Here is a 25657-nt window from a genome sequence, read left to right on the forward strand (position 1 = left end):
GTAGCTGTGCAGCGTTCTGAGCTCTCTTGGGTGGACGGCAGAGGCGTCCAACAGTCAGAGGCAGGAGAGAACTAGGGGTTGCCCAACCCCTACCTCGTGACCAGGTGAGAGGTCACAAGGAGAAGAAATCTTGGGCCAAATTCTGCCACAAACATTGATGAGGTAGCAGGCGCAAAGTTAAGACATAAAACTGCTTCAACATGTACACTGTTGTCCAGGATTCTTTTGCCTGTTGTCAGAGCTGCTGCTTGCTTTAGGAGCTACGTTTCTTTGATAAGGTCTTTTGTATCTAGGGGAGCATATTCTGCTCTGGTCTTCCAGGAAAGGACCACTTGTTTCTAAAGTTAGTGACACCTGAGCTTAGACAGAGCCTCCACTGACATTAACCCCATGGCAGGGCACCCCATTCACAATGAATGCGGAAGATGCCGCCCTGCCTGTAATTTATTACCAGGTCTGGACTGAGAAGCTAGGAGGGAGATAAGAGGAAATGTATATGGGTCTGTGCCCCAGAGCTCATAAACCCCTGTAATTTCCTAAGTGATAAGAACACTAGGGGCATCTTCTGTTCTGATGAGGAGCTTCTGGGCGGGCTCGTGGATGGCTCCTGGATGGGGGCTGGTCACCAGAAAGACCAAGCCATGATTAGAAGGTTGGAATTCTCAGCCCCACCCTTCACCCTTAAAAGAGGAAAGAGGGGCTAGACACAGAGCTAATAATCAATCACACCCATGTGAGGAAGCCTCCAAAAAATCCCTTTGTGTGTGTGTGTGTGTGTGTGTGTGTGTATCTATTGTAGATTTTTGGTTTGTGGTTACCATGAGGTTTTGATATAGCAGTCTATATATAAACAAGATTGTTTTAAGTTGCTGGTCTTTTAATTTAAATGCATTTCCCGTATCCTGCATTTGTACTCTCCTCTTCTCATAATTGCTGGTTTTGATAATCATATTTGTATGCAGATGATTTCCTACCTTTACTGTATGTTTGCCTTTACTGGTGAGCTTTTTCATTCATAATTTTCTTGTTTCTAGTTGTGGCATTTTCTTTTCTATTTAGAGAAGTTCCTTTAGCATTTGTTGCAAAGCTGGTCTGGTGGTGCTGAATACTCTTAGCTTTTGCCTGTCTGTAAAGCTTTTGATTTCTCCATCGAATCTGAATGAGATCCTCGCTAGTTAAGAGTCTTCTTGGTTGTAGGTTCTTCCCTTTCAACACTTTAAATATATCATGCCACTCCCTTCTGGCCTGAAGAGTTTCTGCTGAGAAATCAGCTGATAACCTTATGGGAATTCCCTTGTATGTTATTTGTTGCTTTTCCCTTGTTGCTTTTTTTTTTCTTTGTCTTTAATTTTTGTCAGTTTGATTACTATGTGTCTTGGCATGTTCCTCCTTGGGTTTATCCTGTATGGGACTCTGCACTTCCTGGACTTGGGTGACTGTTTCCTTTCCCACGTTAGGGAATTTTTCAGCTATTATCTCTTCCAATATTTTCTCAGGTCCTTTCTCTCTCTCTTCTCCTTCTGGGACCCCATAATGCAAATGTTGGTGCGTTTAATGTTGTCCCAGAGGTCACTTAGACTGTCCTCATTTCTTTTCATTTTTCTTTATTTTGTTCCACAGCAGTGATTTCCACCATTCTGTCTTCCAGCCCACTTATCCATTCTTCTACCTCAATTATTCTGCTATTGATTCCTCCTAGTGTATATTTCATTGCAGTTATTGTATTGTTCATCTCTGTTTGTTTGTTCTTTAGTTCTTCTAGGTCCTTCTTAAACATTTCTTATATCTTCTCGATCTGTGCCTCCATTCTTTTTCTGAGATCTTGGATCATCTTTACTATTATTATTCTGACTTCTTTTTCAGGTAGATTGCCTCTCTCCACTTCACTTAATTGTTCTTCTGGGGTTTTATCTTGTTCCTTCGTCTGGGACATATTCCTCTGCCGTCTCATTTTGTCTTACTTTGTGTGATTGCTGTTTCCATTCCGCAGGCTGCAGGATTGTAGTTCTTCTTGCTTCTGCTGTCTGCCCCCTGGTGGGTGAGGCTATGCAGGCTTCCTGGTGGGAGGGACTGGTTCCTGCCTACTGGTGGGTGGAGCTGGGTCTTGTCCCACTGGTGGCTGGTGCCATGTCAAGGGGTGTGTTTATCAGGCAGCTGTGCACTCAGGAAGGCTTTAAGCAGCCTGTCTGCTGATGGGTGGGGCTGTATTCCCACCCTCCTGGTTGTCGGGCCAGAGGCGTCCCAGCACTGGAGCTTGCAGGCTGTTGGGTGGCGCCACGTCTTGGTTGAGAAAATGGCAGCCTCCAAGAGGGCTCCCACCAATGAGTACTCCCTAGAACTACCACCGCCAGTATCTTGTCCCTGCAGTGAGCCACAGCTGCCTCCCACCTCCTCAGGAGACCCTCCAATACCAGAAGGTAGGTCTGGCCCAGTCTCCTATGAGATCACTGCTTTTTCCCCCGGGTCCTGTGTGCACCCTCCAAGCGTGGAGTTTCTGTTTCCCCCAGTCCTGTGGAATTCCTGCGATCAAACCCTGCTGGGCTTCAAAGCCAGGTTCTCTGGGGGCTCCTCCTCCCATTGCCAGACCCCCAGGCTGGGGAGCCTGATGTGAGGCTCAGAACTTTCACTCCTGTGAGAGAACCTCTGCTATATAATTATATTCCAGTTTGTGGTTCACCCACCTGGCAGGTATGGGATTTGATATTATTATTGCAATTGTGCCCCTCCTACCGTCTCACTGTGGCTTCTTCTTTGTCTTTGGACGTAGAATATATTTTTTGGTAGGTTCCAGGGTTTTTTTGTCAATGGTTGTTCAGCAGTTAGTTGCGATTTTGGTGTTTTCATAAGAAGAGGTGAGCTCACATCCTTCTACTCCCATCATCATCCATAAAGTCCCAATAGTAGGGGGTTCAGTGAGCTTACAGGGTGGTGAACACATCCACACTGGGAGCGTGACACACCCCAACTCCACGGGGCAGGAGCTAAATTGAATTTTTGTAAGTTGGCACTGAAACATTACAATACTTTATTGCACCATTGTAAGCTTGTAGAGTGCAACATTTGTTACTATTTTTCTGCAGTGAACCAAATGCAAATATCCCATGGTTCATAGTGCCTGTGGTAGCAGATTTAATATGTCTGCAATACTGAAAAATACCCAGATCATAAATCCTGTTTTTTCAATCAATCAAACCCATGTAAAAGTTTCCAGTCCAAATTGCAAGGGCAAGTTCAGCTAAACTGCATCTACTAATAGTCTATTATTTCTGTAAGCCTTGTGATATTGAAATCAACCTCATTTTAAAAGCAAGGGGGAAAAATTACACATCCTGTTCAATGCTCTCCATGCCTTCTCAGCTGTCTGGCCTCTTCTCAGGGCTCCATGAGCCCCGTGCATGAAAGACTTGCCAGAGGCAGGTGAGAGAGTATCTCAGATGCAGGGTTCAGCTCAACCCTTCTCATTCAACCAGGTGGCAAAACTGTTCCAGTTATGGGAATCCCAAGCTGAGGATACCAGCCCCAAGTGTGCTTGATTCTCATGCCTTTTATATTGAGGGAGCGGGCATTGCCTATAGACTATCTGGAGTCAATCTAGACAGCATGAACATCCATGATGCGAATTAACAAAACTTCAGTGCTGATCGGAGCCACAGACAGAAGACGGTTCAGAGCGGCTGCCTCTGGACTGTGGCTTCTGATTAGACCCTGGTTCAGGATGAATTTTCAACTGGAAAGTTTTTTTGTAATCAGAGTAACAGCCACCTTTTGTGAGGTGCTTTTTTAATCTTCCTTAATGTAGTATCATCTAATTTAATCCTCACACCTCCCTGTCAGGGAAATATTACTAGGATTCTTTTTATAGATGAGGAAACCACAGCACAGTTCAAATGATTTGTCCAGGGCCACACACCTTCAAACAGCAGAGACTGCACCCAGAATGGGGCCCTAACCTCCATGCCATGAGCCACGGGACAGCAGTGTGAAGCCATGCTCGCTCCCAACACGTGTGTCCACGGGGCACTGGGGGAAGAATCATGTTTTAGGCTGTAGGGGAGGAAGAAGTTTTCCTTGACCCTCCTAAGATCCCTAGCTGGGCCTGAAAAGTAAACTGATAAAGACAGACTCACAGGACAAAAGCATGTACATTTTATTGAATGCTTACCTGTACGTGGGAGCCTTCAGGAGAAAACAAAGACCCAAAGGAGGGACCAGAAGAGGAAGCTTTTGTACCTTTTAGACAATAGATGATGTGTGAGGAATTGACAAGAAAAAGAGGTTTAGGGCTAGGGGTGGTGAATGGTGAAGTCACTAGGAAGATAAGGGTGAGCGAACAAGGTTTGTTTGTACAGATTTTAGCCCCCCAATTCCCCATCTGTGGTGGTGTCTTCTTTCCTCCTGGTACAGGGAGGGCATCTTTCACATGGGAATTCTGTTACCTGTTTCAGGGAAGAAAGGCAAGGAGGTAGGGCAAGGGGGTTGGAGTGACCTTCCTGCTTCTGCCATTTTTAAAAAATTCCTTCAGTTTAAGACATTTAATGTGCCAAGGTGCTTTGTTTGTGGGTAGCGTGTCCTGAACCCCATCAAGGCCTCAGACCGTAGCCATAAGAATGCTCGACCCGGAAGGATTCACAAGCAGAGGGCCTGCACCCTCTGCGTGGCTCACAGACCTCTCATTTCCAGGACCCTGAAGGCCAGCAGCTGGACAGCACTGACCCCCTGGGGGCGCTGTGAGGGCCGGACCTGCCCCAGCCAGACATCACCCGCCGCCACCGGGGCACCCGGAGCCGCCTCAGGAAGGCCGTCAACTGTGAATCCTCAGCCCCAGTTGCCTGTGGGAAATGTAAGGTCCTTTAACATTTCAAAGTATGAAACACTCAAGCCGTACCTCATCTCTTTGGTTGACCTGGGGGATTATTCTGTTTCTGTGGGTGAGGGACCATGTTAAATCCACCCACCAACCCACGGAGGCTGCTCCCTCCCTGACTCTCTCCTGTCCTTCCCGTGTACCTTCAGTGGCCAACACTCTAGTGACCTTGTCTTATTTCCCTATTAGACTGTAAGCTCCCAAAGGCAGGGACCTCCCTCATTCGTCTTTATATCTCAGCACCCAGCACAGTGTCTGGCACGTGAAATGTGCTGAAGTATTGGTTACAGAATAGAAATAAAGTCAATGGAACAAATCCAGTGTTTTGGGAAACAAAACGACTGTTCGCCACGGGAGGGGTCAAACTTTGAAGGTAAAACCAACTTGTTTGGGCTTCTTAGGGCCTTTTCAACTAGCCAACATCTGCCTTATGAACGCTTCTTTCTTAATTCTGTTTTGTTTGCTTGTGTGAAGAAGACATGAGAACCACATTGAGATACCACTTCACACCCACTAGGATGGCCATCCTCAAAACCACAGACAATAACAAGTATTGGCGAGGATGTGGAGAAATTGGATCCCTCCTAATTTGCTGGTGGGAGTGTAAAATGGTGCCCCCACTGTGGAAGACAGTTTGGCAGTTCCTCAAAAAGTTAAACACAGAATTACCGTGTGATCCAGAAATCCCACTCCTAGGTACAGACCCAAGAGAAATGAAAACATGTCCACACAACAAATTACAGAGGTAGGTACATAGTAGCGTTATTCATAACAGCCAAAACGTGGAAACAACCCAAATGTCCACCAACTTATGAATGGATAACCAGTGGGTCTAGCCACACCATGAAACAGCATTTCACCCTAAAAGGGAACTAAGTACTGATACGTGCAACGCCACGGATGAACCCTGAAAACATGATGCTCAGTGAAAGAAACCAGACACAAAAGACCACATGCCGTATGAGTCTATCTACATGGAAATGTCCAGAATCGGCAAATTCATAGAGACAGAGAGGTGAGTGAGTGGTTGCCAGCTAGGGACTGGGGTAACTGCTAAGAGGTACGGGGTTTCTTCTGGGGGTACGAAAGTGTTCTGGAATTTTACACAAGTGATGTGTAGGCTCAGGCCAGTTCTTCACCGTGCAGGACTCTGCAAGGCAGGACACCCACCACACCCTCAGAAGGCCCAAAGTGGCCTCTCCATCACTGTGACAACCGGGCGCCCTCCAGCCCACCCACCACCCATTTCCAAGCTGTCCCTGGGGGTAGCACTGGCCATGCTCAGGAGCCACTGCTGGGGATGGAGAAGTGAAAGGCTGGGCCGAGCAGACCTCAGACTCTCCTCTCCGTCGCCCTCGCAACCCAAACGACTTTGTTCCACATCATCAGGGTTTCTGCTGAGCCAAGTCCAAAGTCCAGAAGCCCCAGAGTCTCAGAAGCTTTCTCACAACTCTAGGAAAGGGAAGAAGCCCCCGTGGCAGGCACAGGAACAACTAACTCACCACCTCCTCTCGGACAACGTGCCGTGATGAGGGCAACGCCAGGTTTCCAGAAACTCGCTCCCCAAAGGAACGTGGGACCGATTCGCTAGTGAGTCCACCAACTCCACCATCAGAGGGACAGAAAGGCACGTGATTCAGAGGAAAAACAGCTGGTATCCGTGGGAGGAGTAAATGAGATGAAGTTCCTGGCACAACAAGAGGTCAAGGACATTAAGTTGAAACACATACACAATTCAGTTTTTTTAGAAGGCTCTTCAAAATATAAATTTATCCAAAACCCAGCAGTGAATTGACTTCACAGCATGCATTCCTAATTCAGTATTATTCAGTATTTTCTCCCCTTAAAAACATTGCTTCCAATTTCCAGCTTTCCTGGTAATTTGACTGCAGACAAACAGGTGGCTCACTGTCATCTCCTTGTTCTCAAGGAGGGAACGGTCTGTGAGAGACAGAAATTCCAGGTGGGTTACCTGCTGCCCACCTAAGGCCAAACGCATACCAATTTTCCTTCTGTGGCTTAATTACGTGGTCCTCAAGCTCTGAAGACAAGCAAGTGTGCTTTGCTGTGGGTGTGAGAACAAGGCTGGTGAGGAATGAACCATAAATCTTTCACCCTTTCTCTCAGGGATATTCTTTTTTGGGTACATCAGAATGTGATATGGCTTTGCCACTAACTGAAGCACACAAAACAGATGACTTAGAATAAACTGGACAATACAATTCAAACTTTTATTTGGCAACAAGTTCAAAGTCATGTAACATAAAATCAACATTTAGAATAAATAGCAAATTCACATTCAGAATAAACAGTAAGTCTATCTAATTTGCATTCATTGTGCCTGAAATTAATTAAACAGGCACAATCTGTCATTCTACTAAAAAAACAGTTTCCGAAGTCAGAGTTCAAGCCTGCAGTATAGAAAAGTACAGAGCACTGTTGTGGGTTGGTTCCCTGGAGAGCAGACACTGAGATGGAGATTCTCGTGTGGGAAGTTTACAGGGGACTGTCCTTGGGATCAACACCCGGGAAGGGGAGAGGGGATGGGAAGGGAGCTGGGCTGCAGGGCAGACACAGAGAGGCCTCAGCTCTGTGCCCCTCCCCCCGGCTCTGGAGCTGAAAGGCCTTCAGAGTTGCTCCAGGGAGGGAGCCTGACCACATCCTCATCCGAGGCAGGACTTTTCAGCAGGGGCAGCTCCCAAAGAGGACTGACAGCTGCGGACGGTAAGCCAGCAGCACACCCAGCAGTTGGGGGGATTAAGTCCTTCGGTCCTGAAGGGTCTTCTGGGTATGCAAGCCCATCACACGCTACTAGCACAATCACAGATGAGTGCAATGAGAGGTATATTCAATGAATGCCGAGTCTGGCAGCTCAATTACACAACGACAATCATGCCGCGTGCTGCAAACACAGTATTTTACCACTGGCCATAAAAGTAAATATGCCCAGAGAGTAGCTCGTAGGGGAACGTGGCGCACTTACCTACAGAACTTCTTTCTACTGGCTGCACCCAACTGTGGGCTGCTTTCAGCAGGGTCATCTCGCCATTGCCACCAACACAATCCATCAGAGCAGGGGTCGGCAGACCATGGCCCAAAGGCCAAATCCAGCCTGCAGCCTGTTTTCACAAGCCAAGCTGTACTGGACCACAGGCAGGCCCAGTCCTAGAGAGGGGCCGCAGAAAATGGCCCGCAAAGCTGAAAGTATTTACTGTCTGGCCCTTTACAGGAAAAGTTTGCTGAACCTTGCATTAGGGAAACTTCACTTCCTTTCTTTTCCTCAATCCACTAGGGTATTAAAGGTTAGCTGAACTTGGAGCCAAGCTCCCATATGCTAACGCAGAAAACTGGTACAAAAGGAAATCAATACTAAGAGGGTAAATCATAGGCTGGCTCCGTAGTAGTTGAAGAGAGCAATCAAGGAACCCTGCCTCTGGCCAAATTTAGTCTGAGAGCATATACGAGACAAGGGCCCCCAAGTGGGTGCAGCAGATGAACAGGCTAAGTGGAATCCAATTCCAGTATTTAGCACACTCTCTACCACTTTAGAGGCCTTTGGGGACAAAAAGAGAGGGAAAGCTATTTAGGTCACCCAAAGCTAAATTAGCTAGGAGGAAAGATTACTTTTCATTTCTCCTTTGCACTAATTAAGAGGACCGATGCCTTCAAAGCAACTAGGAATTTAGTCTGAGATGTGCCTGAATCAGTAACATGTGGTTTATGTTGGATGGCATTAACGGAACTGAATTTTTAAAAGGGGGGGAAAAAAAAAAAGAGAGGCCATGTTAGGAGGAAAGTGGGAGCTCTAAGCCAAACTCCTAAAATATATTACAAGCCAGGTTTCATCTATTAAAAACAACTCTGGAAAAACCAGTTGTGCAGGTTCCTTCCAGGGCAACCAGCTACAGGTGCGTGAGCCTTGGGGGGCAAGGACTGCCCCTGGACTGTGAATTTTTGCTCACATCATTCGGAGAAAATCAGTCTAACTGATGCTAAAAACGGAAAATATTTTTTAACGTGCAAACTAATTTTATTCCGTTCACTTTCCAAATTGATGTTTTAAGTGGTAGAAAATAGACTCCCTTCCCTTGTACCCATATGCCTTCATCAGTGTGCGCACCAGAGGACAAACCGGGAAGAAAAGAATGCAGTGCATCGTGCTGAAAACCAGCTGAGTCATGACAGTGACAAGTTAAGACTGACTGAGCACAGACAAGAACGCCTCTGTCCTGGCCCCAGCGCGGGTTTGCATCTGCCAGGCGCATGATCGGTGGGCCCTGCGCAGAGAGATCTCAATACCGCCACGTACTATGGCCCACAGACCGAAACCTTAATTGGTAATAAATTGTAAAATTCATTATTCACACCCAGAAAATCTATTTCTTCCCCCAGGTTATTTCTTCTAACCTAGATGTACATGAAAGCAGGTTGTAAAAATAGTTGTACTTCATTCTTGAGTAAACAAAACACCCTATCACTGGCACCTAGGAGATATCTAATGAATACCTGATTAGATAAAAACTAAGAACATTTTTAAAAATAATACCTACTTCCTCACTCAGCTTCTCCAAAGCAGGAACTAACAGCCCAAAGCACCAGTGTATCCTCTGAGGACCCCAACACTGAACAGTTCTGGGCACCACCTGTACCCCTGAAACGCCAGTCTTCCAATGCACTCGGATGCTTAAAACCCCTGGGCGCTAACAAACAGCAAACAAAATGCCTCCTGTCTGAAAAAGGAATGGACTACTGTGTTTATAATAAAATTTAGAAGGAAAACACGGGGGCTAATTGGGCCTATTAGGTCTAGAGAATCACCTTCGCTATTTTAGTTAAATACAAGAAAATATCACAAGTACACTCCCATCATAACAAGCAGCATTACAGTGCATGCTATGGGACTCATCTGATTTCCACGCTCCGGCAGGTATGCTATGGAAGGCCAAGCGAGCATTTCATCAACAACTGGCTCCATGCACGAATCCATTAAAAACGCTGAACAAACAAGCACTCTCTCCACAAGCCCCCCTCCTCCTGCACCTGCATCCTTTAGGTTTAAGGATGCGTGTCACCTGCCTTGTCCTCAGAAGGAAATGGGAACACTCAGCCAGCTAGGTCATTTCCAACTCTGTTTCTCTTAGCTTCAGTGCCCTTTATCCTCTCCCACCTTTAACACGGACACCTAAAGAAAACCACCCAAACTCCCAAAATAGACATACAAACATGGCAGGAGAGCAATCTAAGAGGAGGAGAGGGTGGCAGATGGCTAAGAGGAGATGGCCGCCTCCCTCCCCTCCTGCTAGATTCAAGCCCCTCTCCTCGGCTGACCAGTCAGGACAGAGAAAGGCATTTGCTCGTTTCCCTCCAACAAGGACGGCTTCTGGTAATACACATTTTAATAAGACTGCAACACAGCCGGTAGGCGTCATGGCGGGGCACTTCATTACAAGGACATTTTTTTTGTCTCATTTTCCATCCTCCAATGATCACATTCAAGCAATGTACGGGTAGCAGTTTCAGGTAAAATAAAGTCCTGGGAGACCCACCACAAATGCACTGGCATTTGTCTTCTGACCTGTTCGTTTCTCACAGCCTCATTCTACAAAGTCTGTTCTGCTGGCTGGAATTTAACCAGAAGCTCTTCCCTCTCTGCCCTCCTTTTCTGGGGAAAAGAGTGAACCTGCCCATCACCTGGGGCACAATGGTCCTTCCCCCGCAGGGGGCAGGACACGGGAAACGGATACTGAGGACCATCAAGGCCAAGGACTTGCAACTTCTCTTGTTCTTTCTCACGAAAGACTTCCAGAGAGGCTGAGTCTGCTTTCAAGTGAGGCACCAGAGTGCCAAAGCCCTAGTACGAGAAGATACCTGGGAACCGGCTGCCGTCTGGAGACCGTCTCTGCCGCTGACATCGTGCTGTGCTATCGGAGCGCTCGCTCAAGCATCAGCTTTCTGTGAGCACTTCACCGGTGCACATCACTGGGCCCCTGCACTGCCTGTGAATGTTCACTTGTTCCATGCGTTTTGCATGGAAGAGTCAAGAAGAGTTTCAAAACGTCACCTGCTGGAATCCAGAGATGGTATCAAGAAGCCTCCCCGTCCCAGAAAATCTGACGCCGGTCGCGGTACCTTAGTAAACAAGAAGGGCGATCACAGGGTGTTGACAGGAAGCCAGCCACTGTCCCCACACGTACAGGAAGGCCGTCCCCGTGGGCCGCGAGCTCCTGTCTTCACGAGCTGGGGGGCATCCTCCGTAACGTACAAAACAGATATCACAAGGCATGTCTGTAAGCGACAGTCACGTCCATGCAAAGTCTGCCCGGTGCGGGGCCGCCGCCCCTCCTGGCTCTTCGCGCCCAGGGTGCCTGGGCCGCTGGCTACTTGGCCTGGGCCTCCTGCAGGAGCGGCGGCCTGGCGGCCGGGGGCCTGTCGGACCAGGCAGGAAGCTCGTGCTGCAGCGGGGTCCTCCGGGGGTAGAACGTGTGGCTGACATCATAGCTCAGGAGGCAGCTCAGGGACGCCATGTAGATGTCGGCAAACCGCGACAGGCGCCGCAGGAAGTACGTGGGGTTCTGGTCTGTGCGGAACAAGCTTCCGAACTGGGTGTTGAAGGAACCTTTGGTCATTTCTCTGAAGAGGCAAGAGAAGAGCGAAGCAACAGACAAGTGATTCCCAAAAGGTCTGCTTTTAGCTACCGAAATCAAATAAAATCAAAATCACTGTTTCCCAAAGAACAGACACATGTAGACGTATAACTGAATCACTCTGCTGTGCACCTGAAACCAACACAACATTGTTAATCAACTCTACCCCAATATAAAATAAAAAGTTAAAAATAAATAAATAAGCTACAAGGATATATTGCACAGCACAGAAAATATAGCTAATATTTTATAATAACTATAAATGGAGTACAATCTATAAAAAATGTAAATCCCTATGTTGTATACCTGAAACTGATATAATATTGTACATCAACTATACGTCAATAAAAAGATTTTTTTTTTAAATCACTCTTTCACACGTATAGGACTCAAATTAGCCTAGAGCAGCTCCGATTTCTAATCGAGAAAACAGTCTGTCCATTTGTCCATCAGTTGGCTCCGATCACATTCCCCACTTAGGCCAGCCAGAGAGAACACTGCTGAAGGCCCCAGCGGCAACGCGTGAGCCTCTAAACCTGCACACCCCATTTCCCAAACAAAAACAGAGGGCGCGGGAGCTGCTTCTGAAGCTCCACAGAGATGCAGAATGTCCTCAGTCTCCAAACTTCCTTCGTCTACAGAATGGGACAAAGGCCCCCTTTTCATGAGGTTCTATTGAGAACTAAGTAAGGAAAGAGAAATAAAAGCATATCATAAACTCAGAAGTACTTTATGTCTGAGAGATTAAGGATGATTTTATAGTGATGTAAACACACCTCCACCATCCATTACAGAGCTTCAAGCACCTCCTCAAAGCCTGGATTACAGGCATCTTGCAAGACTGTTCACCCTAACCCAGGCTCTAAGGCCCTGCAGGTGTGCAGACACGCGTCTGTGTGTAAAACAACACCCCGTCACACATACACGGGATATGCACACCATCCAATCCAATGGCCAGGACCCCTACACACAGACTGTTCCCGCAAACTGGATAAATACCATTTGACTGTTAAAAAATCAGTTATAAACACAGCAAAAAACATAATCCTTTATACAACTGTGTGATAAAAGCCACTTGTTGGTAAAGGCCTTCTTTCGTCATATGGTGACAGCAGATGCTACAACAATAAAAAGCAGAAAATGGAAAGACCTCAATTAGGTCTGCAGGTGGAGCAACGTAAATGGTTTTTAAACTTTTACTGAAAAATCTCATTGAGATGTGAGGTTGTTAGAGATTCGAATTCAAAACAAAATCTCTGCCGGGTGAAACGATTCCTTTCTCTAATAATTTGAGGTCCCTGGAGTGTAGGACTCAGGTCTGGCCTTCAGGGGCAAAGGGGCCCAGAGTCAAATGACATTTATATGCCCATCACCCTCTCACCCAACATTTGAGACCAATAATCACGTTGGAATAAGCCCCCAACAGCCAGCACGCTGAGAGGGAAGAGGAGGGATTGATTCAATACAGCCGTGGCTTCTGCAGCCCCGGAGGACGGACCCTGCCCGTCTCCCCGCACACCGGCCCCACCAGGCTGCCCACTGCTCAGAGGCCAGAACCCAGGAAGTGAGCACTACTTCCAAACCTTAGGCGCAGCTGTGCCCGGGAGGGGGGGTGTGGGGGGACCCACAAGAGCAGAAATGGTCACATCAACAGTGTTTACATGCTCAGCATCCATCCTCTTCTACAGGAAAGCACAACTGTCCACAGGGCCTCTTAAGAACAATCGTTCCCTTAAAATCAACCTAAGTGCCCACTGACAGATGAATGGATAAAGAAGATGTGGTACATATATACAATGGAATAGTACTCAGCCATAAAAAAGAATGAAATAATGCCATCTGCGGCAACACGGATGCAACTAGAGATTATTATACTAAGTGAAGTAGGTCAGACAGAGAAAGACAAATATTATATGGTATCACTTATATGTGGAATCTAAAAAGATAATACAAATGAACTTATTTACAAAACAGAAACAGACTCACAGACAGAGAAAACAAAAAGCGAAAAGGAGAGGGGAAGGGATAAATTAGGAGTGTGGGGTTAATGGATACACACTACTATATATAAAACATATATCAACAAGGATGTACTGTAGAGCACATGGAACTATATTCAGTATCTTGTAATAACCTATAATGGAAAAGAAGCTGTACACCTGAAGCTAACACAATATTGTAAATCAACAATAGTTTAATAAAAAAAAAAAAAATTCAAGAATAACCATTCCCTTAAGACACACACCCACCAAACTTCTCTGACAGCAGATGGGTTTTCTTCACCAGTAAACATCACGATACTGAGTGACCGCACATTCCTAAAACAGCAGTGTTACAAATAAGCACCAGGGTTGTAGAAGCCCCGAGAATTAATTGTGGCTCAGTGGCTACTGTCCCACTAGCCACGCTGTGCCACCGGCATTGCCAACAACTGGACCAATGGCTGCCCAAACGGGGAAGTTAAGTGGGCTGGAAGGAGGGATGGATGGATGGAAGGAGGGATGGATGGGAGGAGGGATGGACAGACAACAAACTCGAGGGCAGGCGGCAGGTGTGAGGGAGCTCACTGCCGCCTCGAGGAAATGTCACTCATCACTAACGGCAGCTGGCTCGTTCTGGATGCTGGGGGGTCACCGTCACCCCTGGCAGCTGAGAAAGACTGTTTCGAAAGCTGCTTCAGGCAGGCCTTGCGCCAGGCGTGTGGGCTGAGTGAGCGTGGCCAGGGTGGGGGATTTACTCAATTCAAAACAGGCCGCTCTTACCTCATCTCCTTCCTCTCCTTTTTCCACTCCTGCAAAACCAGCTGTGACTCCGCATCTCTGTGAACCTGCAGGACACAAGCCAGTTATTGAGAAGGTTCTGGATATGAATAAACCTATTAGGTCATGAGAATTTTCTAATGGGCAGCTCTTCTGGGAGGAATTTTATTCAGGTCTAAGAGACAGGCACCTGCAGGAAATAATACATTTTCAGACTTCCCAGCTACAATCTGCCCTTCTCCACCAAGTGCAGATGGCATATTATGATGCCATTAAGCAAGGCTCCTATTAAACTAGAGATATTAAAGTATTATTAAAGGCTTTGTATAAGCACAATGCATATGCATCCACATAAAATATACGTGTATTATACGTGCGTAATGTATCCGTTACACATGGATTATCCATTACACACATAAACATATACTTAATACAGGCTACCTAATACACATTTATATATACCATAAATATACGTATTATACACACACACAAAAAAACGGCAGTTAAGTGGAAATAGCAGGTGTAACAGTACATCCACACATTACAAGCATGTAAAAAACATGTGCATATATTTGGAAATTAACACGGAAATTTTTCTTTGATTTGTGCAAGGGTAGTTGAATTATAACTGGCTTTAATCTTTTTCCTTAATATTATCTTTTAAAGTGTTTAAGAAAAAAAAAATTGTTTTTATAAAAGGCAAGAAGGCAGAGCACCTCACCCAGACGGAGAAGCAGAGAATTTTCTGGGTGGGCTGAAATGTGAGCAAAAGGCAAAAAGAAAATGACAACCGTACACACCCTAACACATGGAATCTCCCAAGTCTCTCTCCAAGGCTCCTGAGGCTACACGGGAACCCTCGAGCGCAGCCAGAGGTGCACGTGGCCACAGGGGGGCCAGATGGGGCTCCCTGCAGTCCACGGTCACAGGGGCGGCCTCAGGACCCGGAGGAAAACACCGAACAAGCAAACCATCTGCTTCTGACGCGGCAGCCAGGGCCCTTCTGTTTATCACGTATGCCCAGGTCAACAGCTTGACTAAGTCACCTGCGACAGGCCTCTGCCACTCAGACAAAACCCTGAGCTTGGAACCTGGACTTCCGGCCCAGCACCGCTGCCCACACCAGCCGGAAGCAGCTACCACTGAATGACCACTGGCCGTGTGTTACTGGAGCGCCGGAAGACTGGCCCAGCACATCGGGGGTGCTGAGGTAGGTCCTACGAGTGTGGTTTCAATTAGCGCTCACATTTTACATCAACAAATTACTCACTGCAGAACTCAGGCACTACGAAGTATGAGACTAGAGCAAAACTCTGTAGGGTGCCACAAGGAATTTATTTATATAGATAGATACATGCAGATATACACAGACACACATACACATGCACCCATTCATATACACACTTGTACACAGATGCATACACGTACCCACACGTGTACATATACATATTCAGCACCTACTATGTGGCAAGCACTGTGCTATCTACTGAAGGTGTAAGAGAGGAAAAGATGGAGCCCTGGCGGGGGCTACACCCAGGTAAGCAGATCAGGACAAAACAATGTGATACCACACAGGATGGGGTATCAGTCTGTGGGCGGGAACGTTCCTTCCCACCTCTGCCCATACACCCTTCTTGGCCCACGAACTGCACTTGTGTCCAGTATGAAGGAGAAGCTTCTCCCGTACTTGCAGGAGGGGAGAATTCTCTGACTAGTGACCAGAAGAAAGATTACCAAAGTGAATCTACTTGCTCCCTCCTTTTGGAAAGTAGCCGCCACAGGCCACGTGAATGCTCCTCTCCGCTCTCCCCTCAGGTGGGCCCCCCACCTGAGGGCAGCCTCCGCAGACATGAAGAGTCTCCAAGTCCAAGGCACTTTCTCCAGCACAGCTTTTCCAGAATGAGGGGCAGCCAAGGATGACGGATCACCTCCAGCGAAGCCCAAGGTTGCCAAAGGGACATGCTAAGGAGGAACGCCCCAGAGATCTGAGCCGGGAGCAACCCCAGAGGAGGAGGCATATGGGCTCTGGGGCTGGGCACCTTAACCCAGCCTCCCCTCGCACCCTCCCATCCAAGGCCTACCCACACCCCCCTCCCACCTGCCCTTTCTCTATCATTTATCATCTCTCCCACGTGATCAACCTCCTCACTTGGATCCTTCCCATCAGCATTTAAACACGCTCAAGGCTCTCCCATTAAAAGAAAACAATTTCTCCTGAGCCACACCTTTCTCCAGCTCTGATCCCCCTACAAGGCCAAACTTTGTAAAACAGCAATCTCAGGTGTCTGAAATCTACTTGAAAATACTTCAAAGACTGGGTATTAATTAGTTATAATTAACCTTTAAGTGATACCACGTACTCAAGGGTGGGTAGTTAGCACGGGAAACGACTAACCAGAAGCCCACACCAGAGGCCCATCCTACAGCCACCTCAGCCATCTTTAGCCTCACTCATTAATTAGCATACTCAGCCCTTCACGACTACAATCTACAAAAATGTACTGTACAGGCCGGCCCAGCCCTGTGGGAGCAGGATATCGCCATGTAGCCAGCAGCCTGACAGCCTGTGCCAGGGGAGGCCAAATCCAGCCCACCACCCACTTTTCTATTGGCCTAATGAGCTTAAGAAAGGATTTTCCTCTTGAAACTGTTGAAAAAAAAAAAGTCAAAAGAAAAATAATTTCATGATGCGTGAAAATGATACGAAATTCAAATTTCAGCGTCCACCAATACAGTTATAGGGATACAGCTACAACCGGTTGTTTACATACTGCCTAAGGCTGCTTTTGTGCTACAAGCACAGTTGAGTAGCTGTGACAGAGACCGTATGACCCGCACAGCCTAACACGGTGACTAGCTGGCTCTTTGCAGAAGCCTGTCCACCCCGGGTTAAACGTGGCTCGGCCGTGGTTACCTGGGAAGCCTCTACACTATACACACCACACCATCCACCGGCACTACCACCATGAGCCATACCACTTGAGAGTGCACTTCAAGGCTAGTGAACAAAAATTATTCTTCATAGCTACTTTTTTAAAACCAAAATTTCAACACTGGCATTTAATTCATCAGACTTGGCTCCAAACAACACTGCTGGCTTCCAAAAAAAAAAAAAAATCACACCCAACCTCAGAGGACAAACTTCTCTCCTCAGAAAACAGTCCAGATAATATGCTATGTGCATACTATCGGAAAAAGGGGAGCTACAGAAACATCTGACACAGGATCACTGGAATAATGTATAGTTTTCCAGGTGAACACAGAGGCAGAGGAGAGAGTAGATAGGGAACAAGGAGAAGTGGTGCTCCTTTGGATATTTTTTTAATTATCAGCCACCCTCCTCTATGTCCTAGTGAATCCACCCTGACGGAATGCTGTAAAAAGTGTTAGATACCGAGGTGACACAGCACGGAGATGAGGGCTCTGGGGCCAGACAGCCTGGTCTAAGCCCAGCAAGTTAGTTTCTCCTCTCTGCCTCCGGTTCTTCATCTGTAAAATGGGGTGATGTCAGTGGCCGCTTCCAAGAGCTGTTGTTGAATGACATGCCCGTAAAGCCCTTGGAGTCTGGAGCATAGTAAGTTCTTGCTTCTACATCGCTTGATTCTGCTGTCACTAACTTTGAGATTCTGGAAAAGTTACTTATCTCTCAGCCTGTTTCCTCACCTGTAAAACGGGGAGGCAGCATAAATGTCAATTCCCTTTTCTTCCTTCCCTAACCCCACGCCTTATACAATTAACTCTATAAATCACAGAAATCTTCCCAGCACTTCCGTTCTCTAAAACACACACTCCTTATTCATCAAACTTCTTATACAGGTCAGAGACCGGAAAACAAGAAATAAATCTGTCCTCAAAGCTAAAATGCAGCGACACCATCTACCTGCCGGCTGCATCTGTGTAGCTGACCAGCCACCTGCGTCACAGAGAGACCGCACCTAAGGCAAGGGGTCCGGCTACACCCGAGAGCTCTAAACCGCACGGCAAAGCAGCACTTCAGTGCAGTGCTTGAAAGCCGGGACTTGGGCACCACGCAGCCTAGGTTCAAGTTCTTGCTCTGTCATTTTATGACCTTGGACATGTTACCCAACCTCTCAAACACTCAGTTTCCTTATTCTAAACTGGAAAATCGTACACTGGACAGCTGGGACGCGTTATGAGTAATGTTGCACAGCAAGCATTCAGCACAGTGCCTGGCATCTGAAGAGTGACTATTATTACTGTATGACCTATGCGCAGACTTAAAGCTACATTAACCCAGAACTGATGCCTTTTATTTTTAGACAGTCACCTCACGGACAAGCACAGGAAGGAAAACAGAAGCAGTCCTCGTCAGAGAGGAGCCAAGGAGCAACGCAGCCAGAGCGCGCTGGAAGCGAGGCCCGGGGGACGTGAGGCCCCATGCCCTGCAAGGGTGCACCCTGGAGTGAGGACCTGCCACTCCCCGCAGCCCTGCCTGAGTCTGCAGCCAGCTGGGCCGGGCAAGGCGGCTCCCGGCCCACTTCCAAAGCAGGCTGGCAGGCCGTGGGCACCAGGCCATGGCCAGAGGCTGCAGCCAAGAGAGCAAGCATCCGTGCCCCTTCACCTACAAGAGTCGGCACTCACCCCGAGACAGCTGCGGGCCAGGCCAGCTGAACCAGGCGAGAAAGCAAGGTGCCTCGTGAGACTGGGGAGGGGTCGCAGCTGCAACACAGGGCAGCTTCCACGGGCCAGGAACTCACTGCTGAAACAACTTTCCTCACTAACTGCCCCAAACCGGCTATGTAACTTACAGAAAGAAAAATATACCACTGAACTCCAGTGAGCCAGCAAACGGTAGGTATTATCTTCAAAGTCAGACGGAGGCTGCACACCGGGATCTTGACTCTTGCTTTGAGACTCTTCCCAGTAAGCCGTGGTGCCCAGCCTGAAGTGTTCATTCCATTTTACAGATGGGGAAACAGAGGCCCAGAACGGAGAAGTCCCACCGCAGGCTAAAGGCAGAAGCAGGACTGGACCCAAACCCTGGCAGAGGTTCTGGAATCCCAATGATTTCCCAATGGGGCTTTAGTGGGGAAGTAAGGACACCAGATTTCCCCACAAAACTCTTTCTCCAAATGGCTTTGGGAGCCATTTTAAAAATTCTCGGGGCTTCCCTGGTGGCGCAGTGGTTGAGAATCTGCCTGCCAATGCAGGGGACACGGGTTCGAGCCCTGGTCTGGGAAGATCCCACATGCCACGGAGCAACTGGGCCCGTGAGCCACAATTACTGAGCCTGCGCGCCTGGAGGCTGTGCTCCGCAACAAGAGAGGCCGCGATAGTGAGAGGCCCGCGCACCGTGATGAAGAGTGGCCCCCGCTTGCCGCAACTAGAGAAAGCCCTCGCACAGAAACGAAGACCCAACACAGCCAAAAATAAATTAATTAATTAATTTTAAAAAAATAATCTGTAAAAAAAAAAAATTCTCTTTAGGGAAAATGGCAAGACTCTTTTAGGGGCAAAATCACCCCAGTGGTTATTCTGCAGGATAATTTATGCCTCATACTTCAGGACCACAATTAAACATAAAAATACCTGAAAATAACTTTGACCGGTGGACTAACCTCAGGCTTAAAGAAAAAGTAGGAGAGAAAAAAAAATCCCAAACCTGCATCTGCTCCAATAACCCAGTCAAGGTCTGTAGCCAGGTCATAGTTTGAATGTACTGCTCCGTGTTCATGATTCTGAGCTCAGATCTTAACTCTGGGATGATTGCACCCGTTCGCCAGCCATGCTTCAGGGTCAAGTCCTGAATGCAAAGATCACAAGAAGTCAACATTAACCTCAACAGAATTTAAACCATTTCATGACCTTTCCCGGAGGCAACAGACATCCATTGAATTACATTTTAATTGTAATGTTAGTTATTAACCAAGCCCAATTCAATGAATTACACTTAATTAAAACAAATTTAGCCTCAGGCTTTGACCATTTCACCCCAAGAAAGTTTCTGTTCCGGAAATAATTGCGGTGAATCACAGCCCCCACAGAAACACAGGATCTGGAATCATTAACCATGGTCTATAAAACCACATTTAGGCCAAAAGAGGCTCAACTGAAATGCTACTGAAGGTCTTCATTCAATTCATCCACAGACCGCTGGGGAGCACCCACCGCATGCCAAGCCTCCTGGGTTATGGGGAATCTCAGACTTGGAATGATCACCCAATACCAACATATATGATCACGTTTTCATTCCAAATATTGTAATCCCATGATATGACATTAATAAGCCAGAATATCTAAGTTATGTCCTGGAAAATCTAAGATACACAATCACCATAATGAATGGCTGTTAATTTTCTCATTTGACAGTTATTAAATATTACAGTTTGCCGGGCCCTGTTCTAGATACTGACAATAAAGTAATGAACAAAACTAACAATTCCCTGCTCTCATGGGAAATAGAGACAAAAAATAAGCAAGTAAATACACAATGGCAGGTGGTGAGAAATACAATGGACAAAAATCAAGCAGAATAAGAGGGAAAGGGAGTTACCATTTTACATAGAGAGATTAGGAAGACAAGGCTAATACATCTGAAGGTAAGGAGAGTAAAAGTATGCAAATATGTGGGAGAAGAAAAATTCTGCCTGGAAAAAGAGCAAGTGCAAAGGCTCTGGGGCAAGAACATGCTGGGAGCAAGGTGTGTTAAGAAACAGCAAGGCAGGTAGCCTAGAGCAGAGTAGGAGAGAGGGCAGAGGCAGGAGGTGCCTTCATAGTGGGAGGCTGGGGAAGGAGAGATCAAGCAGGGCCTTGAGGGCAATTAGAGGAAATCAGGCTTTTACTCTGAGGAAGAAAGGGGTGCTTTTAAGGAGAGAGCTTTTAAGGGTTTTAAGGAGAGAAGTGGTATGTGGTTTACTATTTTGAAAATTCACTCTGCTATTCACATAAAACTAGAATCCCTACTCTGTATGTCCTAAGGATGCCTACCTTCTTCAGTGGTTGAATTTCTTTAAACCTTTCAATAGTTCTCTTTCTCCTATACTATATGAGACCCTACATACATCACATTCTTTTAAATATTCCCAGGGGTGGCAAACTTTTGAAGGTGGATCTTATTTCTGAAAATAGGTAAAAAAAAATCATTTGGAACATTCCTAAGACTAAAGTACATGATAATAAATTAATAATAATGAAACTAATTTTCTCCTATGCCTCAAATTGGCTCTCAAATATATCCCAAAAGGGGCATCTAAATGTATTTTGAGAAACGGCAGCAATATTAAAGGATCTACATTCTCAAGAGATTCCTTTGAAGGGTAACGTTCATCGCCCACATAACTTCTGACATGTTAATGAATTGGTCTGATCACTTTAAAACAGTGGTTTTCCAACTTTAGCATGAATCCAACTATATGTTGTCTACAAGACATTTACTTTTGATCTAAGGACACACATAGGTTGAAAGTGAAAAGATTAAAAAAGATATTCCAAGCAAATAGTAACCAAAAGAAAACAGGAGTGGCTATCCTCATATCAGGCAAAATAGACTTTAGATCAAAAACTGTTACAAGACACAAAGAATGACATTATATCATGATAAAAGGGTCAATTCACCAAAAATATATAACAATTCTAAGTACGTATCAACCAAACATAAGAGGTCCAAAATATATGAGGGAAACATTAACAGAACTGAAGGGAACAAAAGACAGCTTTACAATAATAGTAGGAAACTCAATAGCTCACTTTCTTCAATGGATAAAATAAGCAGACAGAAGATCAGACAGGAAATAGAGGACCTGAACAACACTATAGATCGATTAGACATGTACAGAACACTCCACCCAACAAAAGCAGAATACACATTTTTCTCAAGTGTACATGGAGAATTCTCCAGGAACAACTATATTTTAGACCACAAAACAAGTCTTAATTAATTTTAAAAGACTGAAATCATACAAGGTATCTTTTCTGATCACTAGGAATGAAACTAGACATCAACAGCAAAAGGAAAAAGTGAAAAATTCCGAAATATGTGGAAATTAAACAACACACTCTTCAACAACCAATGGTCAAAGAAGTCACAAGGGAAATTAGAAAATACCTTGAAACAAATTAAAATGCAAACACAACATACTCAAATTTATGGGCTGCAACAAATGCAATACTAAAAAGGAAAATTAATAGCAATAGCCATTTACATTAAAAAAAGATCTCAAAACAACTTAACTATATACCTTAAAGGAACTAGAAAAAGAACAAACTAAACTGAAAGCTAGCAGGACAAAGGAAATAATAAAGATTAGAGCAGAGATAAATAGAATAGAAAACCAATAGAGAAAAATCAACAAAACCAAGAATTGGTTCTTCAAAAAAAAAAGCAAAAAAAACCAAAATTGACAAACCTTTAATAAGAAAAAAAGAAGACTCAAATTATTAAAATCAGAAATGTAAGCGGTGACATTACCAGCAATTCTACAGGGGGAAAAAAAAAAAAAAGGATTATAAAAGAGTACTGTGAACTGAGTACTGTATGCCAACAACTTGGACAACCTAGATGAAATGGACAAATTCCTAGAAACACACAACCTACCAAGACTGAATTATGAAGAAATAGTAATCTGAATAGACCTCTAACTAGGAAGGAGATTGAATCGAGAATCAAAAACCTTCCAACGGTGAAAAGCCCAGGACCAGATGGCTTCACTACCAAACATGTAAAGAAGAATTAACACTAATCCTTCTCAAACTCTTCCAAAAAGTGAAGAAGAGGAAACACTTCCTAACTCATTCTATGGGCCAGCATTATCTTGATATCAAATTTTAGTGTGGAAAGCTGTGTAGAACACAGATGGCTGGGCCCTACCCCAAGGGTTTTTAACTCAGGAGACCTGGGGTGAAGCGGAGAATCTGCAGTTCCAACAAGTTCCCAGGTGATGCCGATGTCATGGGGACCACATTTGACAAACTACTGCATTCTTGACAAACTTCTCATAGTGCTAAGACCTGTCTGTGTGTGTGTCACCTCATGGGGCCATGTACCTACATGCCTCCGGGGTAGCAAACAGTTAGTTATATCCTCAAGGCCCACAGGCCACATAGCAAGAGGTACATGCTGTGATGCCACGTCACCTGGCCGGACATTCTGGGAGTGCCAACATCCTGAAGGGAGCACTTTGTTTCTACTTTATTAAGCACTTTTGTATATATTAGCTTATCTCACTCTTCTTACAAAAGAAGACATCCAGGCTTGAGGGATGTGCCCATGGTCACACAGCTAATCAAGAGCAGAGATGGGATGAAAACCTCAGTTTTCCAATTCTCCCACGATTCCTGCCACTAGACCTCAACCCATTGGACAGACATGATTATGCAGCACGTGTACTGGAGTCACCTGGGAAGGGTGTCACTACACACAGGCACTGGAATCAACCCTCTACCTTCACCACCTCTAGAAAGTTTGACTCCATAGATCTCAGTGGGGCTCAGGCACGTGTGCTCTGAAATGCTTCCCAGATGGTCTTACTGCTCAGCCATTAAAGCTACCATTTCAATGGTACGAGAGCGACACAGACGTGCACATGTGAGGCCAATCCAGTGTGGGCCAAAATACTCAGAAATATCAACAGTGGAGGAGTTTGACAGCCGGCCACAACCTACTCTTGTTACCTCCCTGACACTGAGCTTCATTCAGACTTTGCAAAACGTGCGCTGTGCAACCTCGCCTGGAATCACTTAACAAACATAAATTCATTCCACACGGAACCAAGTGTGGTAATAGATGTGACTCACTCAATCCTGCGCCAATTATAGATTAAATCATAATTCAAGTCCTGAGACACTCTAATCATTCCGAGAGACTTGAAAAGCCTCATTTTCACATAATAGCTATTTCCTGGAAATGCCAGTTTTGTACTCTTTCAAAATGACTGGCTGGCAAAAGAAATCCTGACTGGTGTTTATGAGATTTTTACGAAGCATCTGTATGTTTCTGATGCTTAATAATAAAAGGGAAAGGAAAGAACACGGACATTTATTTCTTACCATTACCTAAATGGAAAGATTTTTTCTGATAAACTGAGTAAATTGCTAATTTCCATCATTTCCCCAAAAAAATAATCTATTTCATGACTCTGATCCATCCTGTTGCGTAAAACATGAGACATTAAAAAAAAAAAAGAAAGAAATGTGGCCCGCTCCTCACTTTTATGGAAGTATGAAAATGGTCTTAAGCAGAAGATAAATTCCTCAATAAGTGGGCCTAACACTGTCCCCAACAAAGAAACAGGAAAAAAGGTTCCTCACCGCCAGGTCACTGTATATATGGTCACCAAAATACAACACTTTGGATCCCCTCCATCCAGTAAGCTTCAAAAATTCATATAAATTACCCTGCAATAACAGAAAAATACAGGTGTTATATTGTATGACAAATAAGAGACCTGTATAACCCATGGCCCAAGATATCTACTTTTCTTTTTTAATTTCTATTTATAGGATTTATTTATTTATTTATTTATTTATTTATTTATTTATTTATTTATTTTAGGCCGCCCCATGCGGCATGCAGGATCTTAGTTCCCCAACCAGGGATCAAACACGTGCCCTCTGCATTGGGAGCACGGCATCTTAACCACTGGACTGCTAGGGAAAGTCCCGATATCTGGCTTTTAAAACTTAAAAAAAATGTTTTTGCTTTTACAATTTATTTTAAATATCAAAATATAAAGATAAAAAACATTTTTATGTGAAATCTTTCTTCTAAGTCAAATGTACTTCTCAGAAGGGCTTCATACTGAATATCTTTGTAATGATCTTTTTTTTTCACGCTTAACGTTCATTCTGTGACCATGTCAATAAATATTCGCCTGCCATGTAGTTTTAGCAGCTGAGACCTACCATGATTCGTTTTACCAATTATCTGAGGCTGGACATTTACCTTGTTATCTATTTTGTAAGTAACTTCATGATAAACATTCCTGTAGCAAAGCTTTAGCTACATCTTAATAATTTTCTTAGGCTCACTTCCTGGACTTGGAGGGCTGTTCAAAGCTAATCTTTCAGGCCTAAAAAATATATTTAGTGCTAAATCCAGCAGTTTGTTACATATCCAACAGGAATGTATCAGTACTTCAAAAAAAAAACTGTATAGTACTGTTCTGTAATTTTATGTTATAAATATTACACAAATATAAAAATGTTTAAAGATAAGATAAAAAAAACCTAATTTCAGTAACACAAAACTGGACAGCAATTCAATCATTTACTCAAACACGGGAGAGCTTTATATGATACTGAAATACATCAAAACTGTACATAAAACACAGTTCATCAGGAAATAATTACTAATTTGGGTACGATGCCATGTGATTAAACACTTACTAGAGAGAAATTTCCAAGGTTTACTACTGGCATCTTAAATTTTATAT

General features: G+C 45.1%; 2 protein-coding genes across 7 annotated transcripts in view; one reads left to right on the plus strand and one right to left on the minus strand.

The window, feature by feature from the left end:
* STAB2 (stabilin 2) overlaps positions 1-5180 on the plus strand; it is a 151751-nt gene extending 146571 nt beyond the window's left edge. For all 4 annotated transcript variants that reach the window (XM_036866125.1, XM_036866127.1, XM_036866126.1 and 1 more), the window contains one exon: positions 4681-5180. In XM_036866125.1, the coding sequence (XP_036722020.1) occupies positions 4681-4731 (51 nt within the window). In that variant the 3' untranslated portion in view covers positions 4732-5180. The remainder of the gene's footprint in view (positions 1-4680) is intronic.
* A 1901-nt stretch (positions 5181-7081) lies between these two features.
* The window catches only part of NT5DC3 (5'-nucleotidase domain containing 3), a 59035-nt gene continuing 40459 nt past the window's right edge, over positions 7082-25657 (minus strand). For 2 of the 3 annotated variants that reach the window (XM_036866249.1, XM_036866250.1), the window contains 4 exons: positions 24534-24620; positions 19891-20031; positions 14271-14335; positions 7082-11494 (listed from right to left, as the gene is read on the minus strand). In XM_036866249.1, the coding sequence (XP_036722144.1) occupies positions 11242-11494; positions 14271-14335; positions 19891-20031; positions 24534-24620 (546 nt within the window). In that variant the 3' untranslated portion in view covers positions 7082-11241. The remainder of the gene's footprint in view (positions 11495-14270; positions 14336-19890; positions 20032-24533; positions 24621-25657) is intronic. The other variant, XM_036866248.1, reaches the window with a different exon arrangement.

Source organism: Balaenoptera musculus, chromosome 10 (genome assembly GCF_009873245.2).
Source record: "Balaenoptera musculus isolate JJ_BM4_2016_0621 chromosome 10, mBalMus1.pri.v3, whole genome shotgun sequence".
Taxonomy (NCBI): Eukaryota; Metazoa; Chordata; class Mammalia; order Artiodactyla; family Balaenopteridae; genus Balaenoptera; species Balaenoptera musculus.